The following is a 13,268-nucleotide window of genomic DNA, read 5'->3' on the forward strand; positions in this document are numbered from 1 at the left end:
TCAGAGCATGCATTCTAAGGACTCCTACTTCTAACTACGGCAAATCTTCGTGGGTCGTGGACTCGGGAGCTTCAGATTACATGACGCCGCATCGTGAATTTTTCAACACCTTCAAGGAACTGCGTGGGTCAGTAGCTTTGGGCAAGGGGAGAGCGGACGTTAAAGGAGTTGGAACTGTTAACGTCAATTTGACAGAAGCATGTGGAGGTTGGACATTGGGATTGACCAGAGTGCTGTATGTACCCGAACTGGAGTGCAACCTGATCTCTGTGAAGCGCCTAGCTGACAATGGAATTAGAGTTACGTTTGATAAGAACAGCGCTATTGGTTCCGACGATGGCGTACCTCTATTTACTGCTCGTGAGTCAGGTGGACTGTATTTACTAGACTGCAAAGAGGAATCAAGAGGGGCAGTGGCGGTAAGTGAGAGCGAGACCACATCACAAGATCCTGATGAAGATGTGGAAGCTATTGCATTGAGGACTGCGAAAATGTGGCACCAACGTCTTGGGCACCTTCATGAGGCAGCAATTAATAAGATACCTGGTCTGAAGGAGGTAAAGGAAGACGAAAAGGAGAAGTGCACAGTATGCATACAAGGAAAGATGACTAGAAAAGGATTCCCAAAACAAAGTGATAGAAAGTTGGAATGTCCATTAGACATGGTACATAGTGACCTCATGGGAAAAATCTGTCCTACATCAAATGGCGGTGCGCAGTACATATTGACTTTCACAGATGATTTTTCAAGATATTTGAGAGTATATTTTCTTGCCAAGAAGAGTGAAACCTTTGATAAATTTTTACAGTTTAAGGCTGAAGCTGAGAATTTTCAAGGGACCAAGCTGAAGTCCATTCAGACAGACGGTGGAGGAGAATATTGCAGTGACAAATTTGAGAGTTTCTTGAAACAAAATGGTATCGTGCACAGGAAAACTGTTCCTTATTGTCCTCAGCAGAATGGAGTATCCGAGAGACAGAATAGGACACTGGCAGACATGATTCGTTGTTTGATTATTCAATCAGGAGTACCGGCAAACTTCTGGGCAGAAGCCGCGAATACTGCTTGTTACATCCGCAATCTATGTCCATCTAGAGCGATAGGAGACCGAAGCCCCTTCGAGCTGTGGACTGGTGAAAGCCTGAAAGAGGATGATTTACAGCGATTGAAAGTTTTTGGTTGCAGAGCTTGGCTAGCTGTAGAAAGCGAGGGAAAATTCGGATCTAGAGCAGAAGAATGTGTTTTCTTAGGTTATGAGCAGCATGTGAAGGGATACAGGCTTTGGCACTTGAAAAGGAAAAAGGTGGTAATTGGGCATAATGTGGAATTTGAGGAAAACAAGTTTCCATTTAAGGAAAATGTAAGGGACCAGATGAGAGAGGAGGCGGAGGGTTGAATCAGAGTAGATGGTCTGAATGATGAGGACTTTGAGTGGGAAGAAGAAGATTTAGAAGAGAATGAGTCTAAGGAAGTGAATCTGGTGGGAGTAGAAAGGGAACATGGTGAGTTGATAGAATGGGAGAATGATGAGATAGAACAAGTGGACGTACAGCAACCTGAAGTGACTCTCAGGCGTAGCAGCAGAATCCCAAAACCAGTGCATTGTCCCTGTTGCAAAATGACAATATTCAGCAAAACCCTGCCGTGCTGTGAGCCCAGCTGCATGGAGCCTAGCAACGTGGAAGAGGCACTGAGTGGAGGGGAAGCTGAACACTGGCGAGCTGCTATGATGGAAGAGCTAGAAAATCTCAAGAGGAAGGGTACCTATGAAATTGTGAAGAAACCCGCAGGTAAGAATGTTCTGGGTTGTAAATGGGTTTTGAAGGTTAAGCAAAAGCCTGACGGTACCGTTGAACGATATAAAGCTCGATTAGTAGCTCAAGGTTTCTCCCAAATACCTGGTATAGATTTCAAAGAGACTTATTCCCCTGTGATTAAACGTAAAAGCATTAGATTGTTAATGGCTTTAGCAGTGGAAAATGGGTGGGTTCAAGAGCATGTGGACGTTCTCTCAGCATATCTGAACAGTCCATTGCATGAGGAAGTATATATGAAACAACCGAAATACTTTGAGGAGGGAGGTCAAAATTATGTGTGTAAACTAAATAAGTGTATCTATGGTCTTAAACAAAGTGGGAGAGAGTGGTATGAACATATTGATAAAGTACTCTGTGACCTAAAACTTAAGAGACTTACAAGTGATCCATGTGTGTATTGTGATGAGGAGAAGAAACTCATAATAGGAGTATATGTAGATGATTTGGCATTGTGGGGAAAGAAATGTAAAGTTGAGTGGGCCAAACAACAATTATCTAGTGTATTGGAAGTCAGAGCATTGGGTAATATGTACCAGATGTTATCCTTGCATGTTGTGAGACCTAATGATATAGAAATAATTATTGATCAACACCATTATGTAAAACAAGTTCTGTGTGAATATGGTATGTCAGATTGCAAAGGTCGTGTGTCACCCCTCGAAGTAAATGGAGAGGGAGAATCAGAAAGAGACAGTGATAAATTTGACCAATATCTGTATCGCAAGGCAGTTGGTAATTTGTTGTACCTATCCGGATCTAGCAGACCTGATTTGTGTTATGCTGTGTTTAAAATCAGTCAAAAGTGTAATGACCCAACAAAGAAGGACTGGAACGATGTTAAACATATATTGAGATACCTTAAGCATACCTGTGACTTAAAGTTGAACTATGAAAAGAAAAATGCACCCATTGAGATTTATTGTGATTCTGATTGGGCAAATGACAAGGATTGTAGAAAATCTATCAGTGGATATGTAGTGTTGCTTGCTGGAGCTGCAATTTGTTGGCAGACTCGTAAACAAAGTGTGGTAGCATTATCTACTGTCGAAGCAGAGTATATTGCAATGTGTGAGGCGACGAAGGAGGCACTGTGGTTGACATCAATCCTTGATGAATTGGGACAATCCAGATTTGCTGGAACCCCTTGTAAAATATTTGCTGATAATCAGGGAGCTATTTCTTTCAGTAAAAATAGAATTGCTTCAGAGAAATTAAAACATTTGGAGGTCAAGTACAATTTTGTAAGAGATTGTGTAGAAAAGGGGAAGGTGTATTTTGAGTATGTTCAAAGTAACAATAACTTGGCCGACTTGTTTACTAAATCTGTAACTGGTGTTAAAACTAAGGATTTTGTGTCCAAGTTGGGACTAAGATAATTCTGTTTGTGAGAAGCACATTAATTTTTTTGTTGATGTAATCATGTTCGTTTTGTCTGATATCCGACAAGGGGAAGTGTTGGGGTTTTCAATGTTGTGTCGGCTATCAGCCAGCAGGGTTGGCAGGCGTGGGGAGGCGCCGCTCATTTTTTTTTATGTTGTACCAGTTGGTACTGGTCGTACTGGTCGTGCAGTCGCGCGAGTGATGTAAGAAGGTGACAGTCATAAAATTTATTTGCTCTCAACTTATGTGTACCTATTATTGCCTACACAAGTTCCACTGCCAATCAGCCAACATCCCATTCACTTATCGACCAAACAGATTGAGTTTTCGCATGTGAGTCGCTCACAGCGCATCGGTCGCATCTCTTAATTACAAGACTTACCTCGAGGGGAAAAACCTTGGCGATTGCTTCATCCGCCATTTCAACGTATCCTTTCAGGAAATAAACATGTGCTCGCGATGCTTGGATGCAATGAGTCAATCCGTCCATGATATCGACGTAAAAATCATCGTCGCTCTCGTACAGCCTTTTCTCGCAAACTCGCAGTTGTTCCAGCGCCACTTGCTGCATTCCCATTCGGGCGTTGACCCAAGCGAAGTGAACGCTATAGCAGAACATATCCCATTCCAACCCCTCCTTCGACAGGTAAACACACCCCAAAACATTCGCGAGAGAACCAAACTCATCGATGAAAGGTAAATCCGGCCAGACGAACGGACAGCTGACAGTGTAGAAGGGGTGCCCAAGGGGACCATATACCACAGCCTCTGGTTCATCTTCTTCGTAGAATAAATCTCTCAGGCTCTCCAAAATATCTTCAGGATCTTCATCTTGGGGGGTCTCCTGCTCCTTGCCGCCTGATAGGCCCAGTTCCCTCTCCGCCTCCTCGTCACACATACCTGAAGAAAGAGACATTCACAAAATAGCATCAAATGAAGTGAGGAGAGGGTGAATTCGGGTAGGGGAAGCGGTCGCTGAAACAGAAGCTGTTAAAGTTCCCCTGAATGCAACCGCTATTCAGGGCGGCCCTCAGTGATCGCTCAGTCATTCCTCTGAGTTGTCTTTTCGGCGGCTACTTGCCTGAGCACTCGCCACTGATTGGTGGGAGCTCAAGTCTTAGTTTTAGGTGGCCAATGGTGTGTTGCTATTTGATTCTTAACCTCTTCCCTACGCAGGGCGTGATTTCACGGCCTTAATTTTCTGATGCTAAAGAAGGAAGGCCGGATTATCACGGCTTGACGTTTTCGAAGCAAAAAGCCAAAGGCCGTGTTTTCACGATTTCGCGGTCAAGCATGCCAAGTGGGTCCCAACCGCCATTAAGGTCTCTCGGCGTGAGAGGTCCGACCCTTTCCTATTGTCCGCGTGGGGATTATCTCGGCCCATCCCGGCACTTAGTGACCCACTCAAGGAAGGTGCTCATGGCCACTTATTTGTTTATAAGTTAAAATAACTAAAAACGTTCATGTTGCATTTATTGAAAATCAATGCGAGGAATTACATTCTGTATGTTCTGCCGATTGGTTCCAAATTTTAAACGGAATTCTAGCGTTCATATTAACGGAGTTGATCATCACCTAGAACAATTTTTGGAGACGCTAAGGTTAATGGGGAAAGCCAAGCAGAGAGAAGAGGGAAGGATTCGTAGAAGACGCAGCTCGCCAGGCGAGAAAGAAATCCCTTTTTTCTCTCACAATCAGCCCGAGGCAAACATCGTCTTCCCTTCCTTCGATGCTTGGGAGACTGACGGAGAGTTAGGAAGAGGGGATGGTGGGAAGGAAAGGGGAGAGGCGAGGGACAGGTAACGACCTTTAAAGCTGACTCTCTCGCCTCTTCCTCGCCACTCCAGGGCCATCTATCAGCTATTTGAGAATTAAAACTGTCGATACGATTTCCGCCTATGTCGTGAGCCCTCTAGAATATACTTACTCTATGGTTGAAGTCACACCAATAGCGGAAATGGAGAAACGGCTGGGCACGAATACAAACGCAAACAAAGTCAGCGAGCAAAGGGAAAGGAAAGAGAGGAAACCAGAGTTTCTGAGGACGACGAAGGCCACGAGGATGCAGATATTGACCAAATTCACTCTGATTGGCTCTCTTTGATGACTCTTTTCCACTTTATCCTGACTCACTCCACATCAAAGAGAGAGCTAATCAGAGAGAAGCGCCCAGGCAGACAGCCAATCACATTGCAGCTCCCATTCAGCCTACAGTATATAAGCGAGGCAGAAACCAACAGCTGACACCTTCGACCTGAAGACGCTGGCAGGGTAGCCAGCGAAACTGTTGTCCACAAACAAGCTGACGCGGAAGAAAACCCTGAAGAAATGCAGAGATCAAACCATCGCCGCGGAAACCTACGCTATAACGTTATAAGTGGTATTCTCCGTAGAAGGAACATATATTACAAGAGAACCGACGGGATGAATGATGGAATTGATTGGATGTGTTCATAACTAGGTTTGACTTTTGTTTACCCTAATTGTTGGGTGGTGGATAGACATTTGGTTAGAGATGGAGAACACCTTGACAGAAAGGGATCCAAAGTTCGGGATAATCTTTTTAAAAACACTACAAGACTACTTAGCGAGACGGGAAACCAGTGATGGAAACGAGCGGTGGACACTATTATGAAGATGCAGATAAGGGCTGAACAAGACTTTTTCAGGTTAATTGTCGAAGCATTTAAAATAAGGTTAGGGAATTTGAGTCATTGGTCGACGCTTGTAATCCCAACATTGTGGTCGACACGGATTCTTGGCTTCGCGAGTATATCAAGTCAAACGAGATATTTCCAGGAGATTTTACGGCATATAGAAGAGACAGGAATGATCGTGGAGGAGGTATTTTAATTGTGTAAACGAAAAGTTAATTAGCACTCAGGAAATGGTTAGGGATGATTTGATATGTATAACACCAACCCTGTCAACCAACCAACCAACCCACTGCCGTTCAATCTCCGAAAACCTTCTCCTCACATGCGGCCAAAAGGTTAAAATGCGTTTCGTGTGGCCATGGAGCAGGTACTTCCAGGATGGCCGTGGTACACCCTCCAAGGGTCGCAAATCGGGGGCCCTTTACTCGACGAGCTTACCCTCGCTGGCCCTTATCTTGGACCCTCCAAGCGTGGGGTCTCGCTCCCGAAAAGTGACCGCTCCGACTGCATTTTAAAAATCTATCAATCGATCCGATCATCAACAGATTATTGTTTATATCGCACTCCTGCCAATCAAGCAATCAAGAACGTCTTTGAACAGTGATTCTGCGATGAAAAATAACGATTTTGTTAACTTTGCTAAAATGGCCATCCGGTGGTCCGCAGCCACGTTTTTGATGAATTTTCAGCCATCAATGAATTTCTGGAAGAAGAATCACTCCCTACAACATAGCTATATAATTTGGGGCACCCAATTAAAGGCAGTTGAATCCGTGATATATCTAGGAATTAGATTCAATAATGATCTATCCTGGAATAAACATATTCGGGAAATAACCGGTCAAGCTGATCGTAAAATGGGTTTTATTGAAAGAATATTAGGAAAGTGCGACGACAAAGTAAGAGAAATAGCTACTTTTCTCCCGTTAGACCCTATTTAGGATACGCTGCCAGTTTTTGGGACCCTCATGAAAAAGGCTTACGCGTGCAAAGAAGAGCCGCCAGGTTGTGAAAGGTCATTACGATAGTCTTGTCAGTGTAACTGACCTCTTAGATAAACTCGAATGGGAATCTCTGTCAGACCGTAGATTGAAAAATAGACTAAACCTTTTAGATAAATTCAAGGGCAGTGTCTTTTCTGACGAAGTTAACCATATCTTATGGACGCCAACATACTACGGAAGATCAGATGATATAAATGAAATAAGAGAGATAGACGGTAGAATAGACAGATTCAGAATGTCTTTTTCTCCACGATCAATTAGTTATTATAACGGCAGCGATAAAACTCATAAATAGATTAGATGACTAGTAGTATAGCCTTCTAACCTATGTAAAACTTAATTCATGTTTCTAAATTTATTATTATTTCTATCCGCACATGGTAGTATAATTTGCTAGTATGCGTGACGTTTTTTGCACTGTGTGGGGTACATGTGGGAGTCCAATTGCATGCTGCATGCTAGTGATTGATCACCCCCTGCCAAACACCCTAGAGGTGGTTCGCAGGGTATTATGTAGATGTAGATTGCGTTTCTGTGCTTATAGCCGAACTATCTTCTGCAGGGGGAGGTTGGATTTACAAGGTATTCTATTCAATTTCTGTCATGTATTTCCAAACTTGAAGGCACTCTAATTATCAAATTGGCCATATAAATTTACATCATCAACCAGACAGCAGACTATGAAAATTGTGTAAAACTGATTCTTTTAAAAGAAAATAGTCTCCAATGGTAGTGATGTAGGGATTACGCCACAGGTACCTGTGAGCTGTACAAAACAAATACTGTGCTGGTTTGCGGGAACGTGACAATTATCAGTAGTGACCAATCCCAAAGCCTCTATACCGGAAACCCTTTGCATGCACTCACTAGACTCGGAGAAAACTTTTGCGAGGGTTGAAGGTACCACGCCGACGTTTCTTAAGTTGATACACACACACACTCACTCAACGCAAACTTTGCGAGGGTTGCAAGGGGCCTCGCTGAGGTCGCTTCACTTTAGATTAACACACATACTTATACATACCAAACTCAGTCATTGGGCTCTCAGGGAAAAATTTCTGATGTGTAAGTCATTTGGAACTGTCATTTATCTGCTTTGTACCACTGATTTGTATGTGCTTTTGAACTACTGTGGAATTGAAACACGGTACACAGCAGTTCATGACGTCATAGCATCCTACCATGTCATCAACTCATTTGTAACACATTTTGAACTGCCTTGGATTCCCATTGGAAACTGCTATGGGACTCATTTGGATTTAAATTTGGAACTCGTTTGTACCACTCGTTCATCCGTTTTGAAACTGATTTGTACCAGGTGGACACCCATTTGGAACTCATTTGTACACCATGCCACCTGCTTTGTAGCAGTTCAAGATGGCGTACTCAATTTTATTGAAGTTTATTTTAGTCTGATTCGGATATTTAGGCAAAATGAGTATTACGAATTGAAGTGCGGCAGTGCCGCCATTTCGCAATAGCTCCATTGTTTTGAAAAGCATTAGTCATTAACGAAAGACCTTCATGCTCGACAAACTTAACACAAGGTTCATGTTTTCCTATTGCGTAGTGAGGGGTAAGTCACTTTGGTGGTCAAGAAAGTCCTTATCGAGAGCTTAATTCCGATCTTACGTGGTTGATGTGGATCATTCAGTGTCCATTTTTGAGTGGAATGCCTTCGTTTCTAGAAATTTTTTCTTGAAAACCGTCATGTTAAATATCTGAAAATGCAATGGGAAATGCGAAAAAAGGCCTTTCCGGGTAATCGAACTTGTCAACCTCGACATAGAAATATATTTTCGAAGGAGGGATTCATGGCGAAAAAATTCAGCCCTAAAATACGGATCCAAATATGGACATAAACCATTTCCTAGGGATCGCGAAGACAATTAATACATCGGTATGTTTTATCATAGAGTAAGTATATTATATACTTACTCTATGGTTTTATGTATATTAATCTATGGAAAATACTACTTTTCCGGTAATATCAAAGAACGAAAGCAATGAAAGAAAAGGTTGCAAAAATGCCGTAAAATTCGCAATATTTATAATTGCGACGTATACTTTGAAAGTATAGACATTGAATTTTTACGATAATAATATACTTGGAAACGCAAAAAAACGCGAGCGCTATGAATTTGTTATTGAATACCTTTATTATACGCAACCAAAATTCTCGGTACGTAGTGAAGATAATCTTGTCGCATTTCAAATCGGACCCAAAAATACGATTTAAGCCACAAGGAAAATAGAATAATTTTTAAACTAATTCGAGTGATTATTTGGGAGTTCCGTTTCTATTAACTGACTTGCGATTATTTCTTAAACCACTTATGCATTTTTATTGCATATATTAAAGAATTTTCGTTTTCTCGACCAAACGTATCAGACTGAACCTGGCCATGGTATGTTGGCGCGTAGAAGACAGTTCCAAAACAAATGATGACGTATATAAATCGCGTGGATTTGTTCACAAAGAATTACAAACGTATGGAAAGCCGTTATACATGAATCTTCTCAGTACACAACAGTTACAATACGAATGATGACGCCCGGAAATCCTGTCATCTCGTTCAAAGGGAGTTCCAAATGAATTTTCTCCGTACACAGCAGTTACAATACGAATGATGACGTCTGGAAATCCTGCCGAATCGTTCAAAAGTAGTTCCAAATGAGTAGAAAGCAGTTCCAAACGAACACACTCTGTACAAAGGAGTTCCAAAGGGGATCACGAATGAGTTACAAACGTCTTAATATTTCTAATTTTTGGTACAAATGAGTAAAAATGAGTTTCACAGCAGTTCCAATGCAGATTTTGGTGTTCCAAAGCAGTTTCAAAAGGGTTCCAAAGCAGTTGCAAAGCAAAAATTTTTCCCTGAGCTATACTTTGGGAGAAAATCTTCCGGCACTGGCGATGGAAAGGTAAGTCTGCACTAGAAAAGTGGACTTCTTTCGAATCAAAGATTTCCTTCTCAACACAGTTGGGGGTCTGATCGCCACATCATCACTCAACCTTTTGTTTTCTATCATAGTCTTCAATTTTTTGTGTAAATTTAGCACCTTCACATTACACCCACGCTGACAACCATCAGGTGCATTTAAGTTTGTTGGCATTAGTGGTTTATTTTTGCCGTTTGTTACCTTAACGGAGAAAGATGCACCTGAGGCATTAACCCATACTTAATGTATCGTGTAACCAGGCCTTAAGATGGGACTGAAACCAACAACCCCAGGATCATGTCTTTTCAAAGTCTTATACTAAATTTCTTAGAAAGCTCAAAAGCAACAGATAATTTAACATTTATTATCATTACTGAAAAGAAAACCAAACAACAACAAGAAAACTGAAGCACAAATAACCGTAAAAAATGAAGCAAAAAGGCATCGGGTGTTCCACGATTTATAATTACTTCAACTAATTAAATGGTAGTGGCTGTACCTTACTTCAACTAGGCTACAAATAAATTCCTTTGCAAAATAGACGTGAAATAAAAGAAAATTAAAACATCACAAAAATCAAAGAGTTCGTAAGGCGAATACGATTCTTTTCTTAATAGGATATTATCTTTTTTAACAAAGATCCCCAGCCAAACACCACTGAAACAATGATGCCATGCATTTGCTGGCAAGGTGGACGTAGACTGTCATCGCATGTTTGGGGAGAACACTGGATTCACCATGTTGACAGAAAACTAGAGGGCATCTCAGCGATGCACATAGTATTGTGGTATTGTCACACTCTGTGGTATTGTACGTAGTGCATACTTAAACCGTTTAACGACACTTAAAGGAAGATGATGCGATAACAGTAACAGACGAGTTCTGTTCCTCTAAAATACAAGATATCGAAGATTTTTTTACATCACAAATTGTCATGTCAACTTGATGCAGCTGTTCCATGGAGCATTAGTAAACAAATACAAGACCAAGTTCGAGGGATGTCAATCATCAAGTAAGGAGATTTACATTCGCGAATTTGGTTAAATTTTATTTGAGTCGTAGCCCGACAGAAATCATACATAAATAGAAAACATCCATAACCTATCTCAGGGTTACATGCTGAATTCTTACCTTAGACAGCCAGCCTGTCGGGCACAAACCCAATAAAAACCTCCCGAAGCACAAAGCACATGCATACAGAGATAAAAAGCTAGACACGACAGCTCCAACGGCCTTTAATGTCACTCGTTATCTGCAAATGACTCATAGTAATGACGTGCCGAACAGTAACAATAAATATCTCTATATAACCCGTATTTCCTCCGGCCTAGTCCAGCCGAAAGTCAGAATCAACTTATTTACACATTTTGCAGATCTTCCGAAAATTCATGAGCAAAATTGAAGGTAATTATTATCATACGTGAAAAATTGCAGAAACTTATTTCTTCTTGGTGGTACACCATTTAATAATATGAATAATACTGTGAACTTACTGTAAATCCTGATAAAAACAAGCAACAGACAAAATGCCGTATGCAATTTTGGGGTTAAAAATATTGCCTAACATCCAAATATTAAGGGGCAGAATCGGATATTTCTGGTTGGCGCTAAATACAAATGTTTACATTCTATCTATGACCCAAGTGATGATCGAGCAAACAATATACAGCAATCACTGCCGGTTTTGACGAACAAGGTGTAACGTAAAAATTATAAAGCAGGAACAGAGCTTTATTTCAACAAATTAATACATGTCATTGAAATAAAATTAATATTTTTAACTTTACGTTTTCATTTTACTCGTGATACTAATTTATCAGGTAGGTCGTTCCCGAGGACGAAAATGAGACCGTTCTGCGCATGACGTCACGTGGAGAGCAGGTGGCGGAGCATTTGAAAGTAACTCAAGATTTCGAAGACTACTTTCGCTCCGCATTCCAGATTTGCTTGGCAAACCTTTCTCTCTCGCGAGCAAAGTTAACCTAAGACAATCTTGAAAAGCCATTTACACGGGGCAAGTAATCGCATTATCTGACGTGTGTACGAAGTCGCAGTCAAAATTGTGTTGTTTTAAGCGGTGAATTTTTAAGGCCTCGTTACACGGTACATTAACACGTACGGGTTAATTTCTATGTATGAACGCGTGAATGAACACGAAAATGTACCGTGTAACCACCCAACTTGTGCGAATGTATGAACGGAAAATAGAACGCCTGTTCTAATTTGGTTCATGCATTCGTACATATTCCGTTCCGGTCCACCAAAATCATTCACGCAAAAGTACATTAACTTGTAGGTACGTGTTAATGTACCGTGTAACCACCCAGATAACACGGTATTTGTATTGCATCTGTATCACATCAATAATACACAAAAAATACGTGACTAAATACATATGTATAAGATGGAATACGATCGTATTACATCAGTATGTTTCACGTAAAAGTGGTTCAAAAGTCCCTATGGATGTATGTATACATGCGTATTACAAATTGGAAATCTGAATACCCATACATGAAATATACATATGTATAAGATGGAATATAATCGTATTACGTCTGTATATTTCACGTAAAAGTGGCTAAAAAGTCCTTCAGGATGTATGAATACGTGCGTATTAATTACAAATTGGAAATCTGAATACCCTTACATGTAATATACATATGTATCTGCAGGCCCTCGTACATGAATTATACATATTAATTTTCTGACCCACATCCACTTAATATCAATATGGATCAAATGGATGAATAAATATAAGGAAACCACAACATACAGATAATAAAACATTTATTCAAAGAGAAAAATAAAATAATTCACACAAAGAACATGTGTGGCCATGAATATTGCTAACAAGCATTAAGGGCCAGCAAACAGGAGGTGAAACTTAGATTTAAAAATGGCACGAAGATAAATCAAGTACAAACAATGGTTTGAGTTGGAAAATAGAAAAAAATGTTAACACGGAACAAGCGTTGTAGCCCATTGCACAAGATGAAACCTGAATTCAGGAAACCAACTCTGCACCATCAGCCACTTCCTGAAAGGAGAAAAGAAGAAGTCAAGTTTAAAAGTCGTGCAAAAATATATCTTTTTGTAAGATCTGAATAGGAGCTCAAGGCCTTTCAATTTTTATTTTTTCAATTCATATAGGCAGTCAGTATTCTGTGAAGTCTGTAATTTTAGTACTAATTCTGTATTCTGAATGCAAATGAAAGTTTGGCTTCTCTGCTAGACCCTAACAACACATGGACATCCGACGGATGTCCGTCGGATATCCAAGGCGGACGTTGCGGATGGGCCACGGATATCCGAAGGAAATCCGGCGATATCCGTCGGACATCCGTCGGATATCCATATGTCCCAAAATCCGATATCCATAGGACGTCCGCTGCCGGATATTAATACAATTTTTTGCATATTGTTGCAAGAATATACACCAAAAAGAATCCTGCACATGATAGAC

General features: G+C 40.9%; 1 protein-coding gene across 1 annotated transcript in view; it reads right to left on the reverse strand.

Moving 5' to 3' along the window:
• Positions 1-7,896, reverse strand: part of LOC124161590 — a 32,364-nt gene extending 24,468 nt beyond the window's left edge. The window contains exons 1-2 of the mRNA XM_046537971.1: positions 7,884-7,896; positions 3,581-4,098 (exon numbers count right to left, since the gene is read on the reverse strand). Of these exons, the coding sequence (XP_046393927.1) occupies positions 3,581-4,098; positions 7,884-7,896 (531 nt within the window). The remainder of the gene's footprint in view (positions 1-3,580; positions 4,099-7,883) is intronic.
• Positions 7,897-13,268: the final 5,372 nt, after the last annotated feature.

Source organism: Ischnura elegans, chromosome 6, assembly GCF_921293095.1.
Source record: "Ischnura elegans chromosome 6, ioIscEleg1.1, whole genome shotgun sequence".
Classification (NCBI taxonomy): domain Eukaryota; kingdom Metazoa; phylum Arthropoda; class Insecta; order Odonata; family Coenagrionidae; genus Ischnura; species Ischnura elegans.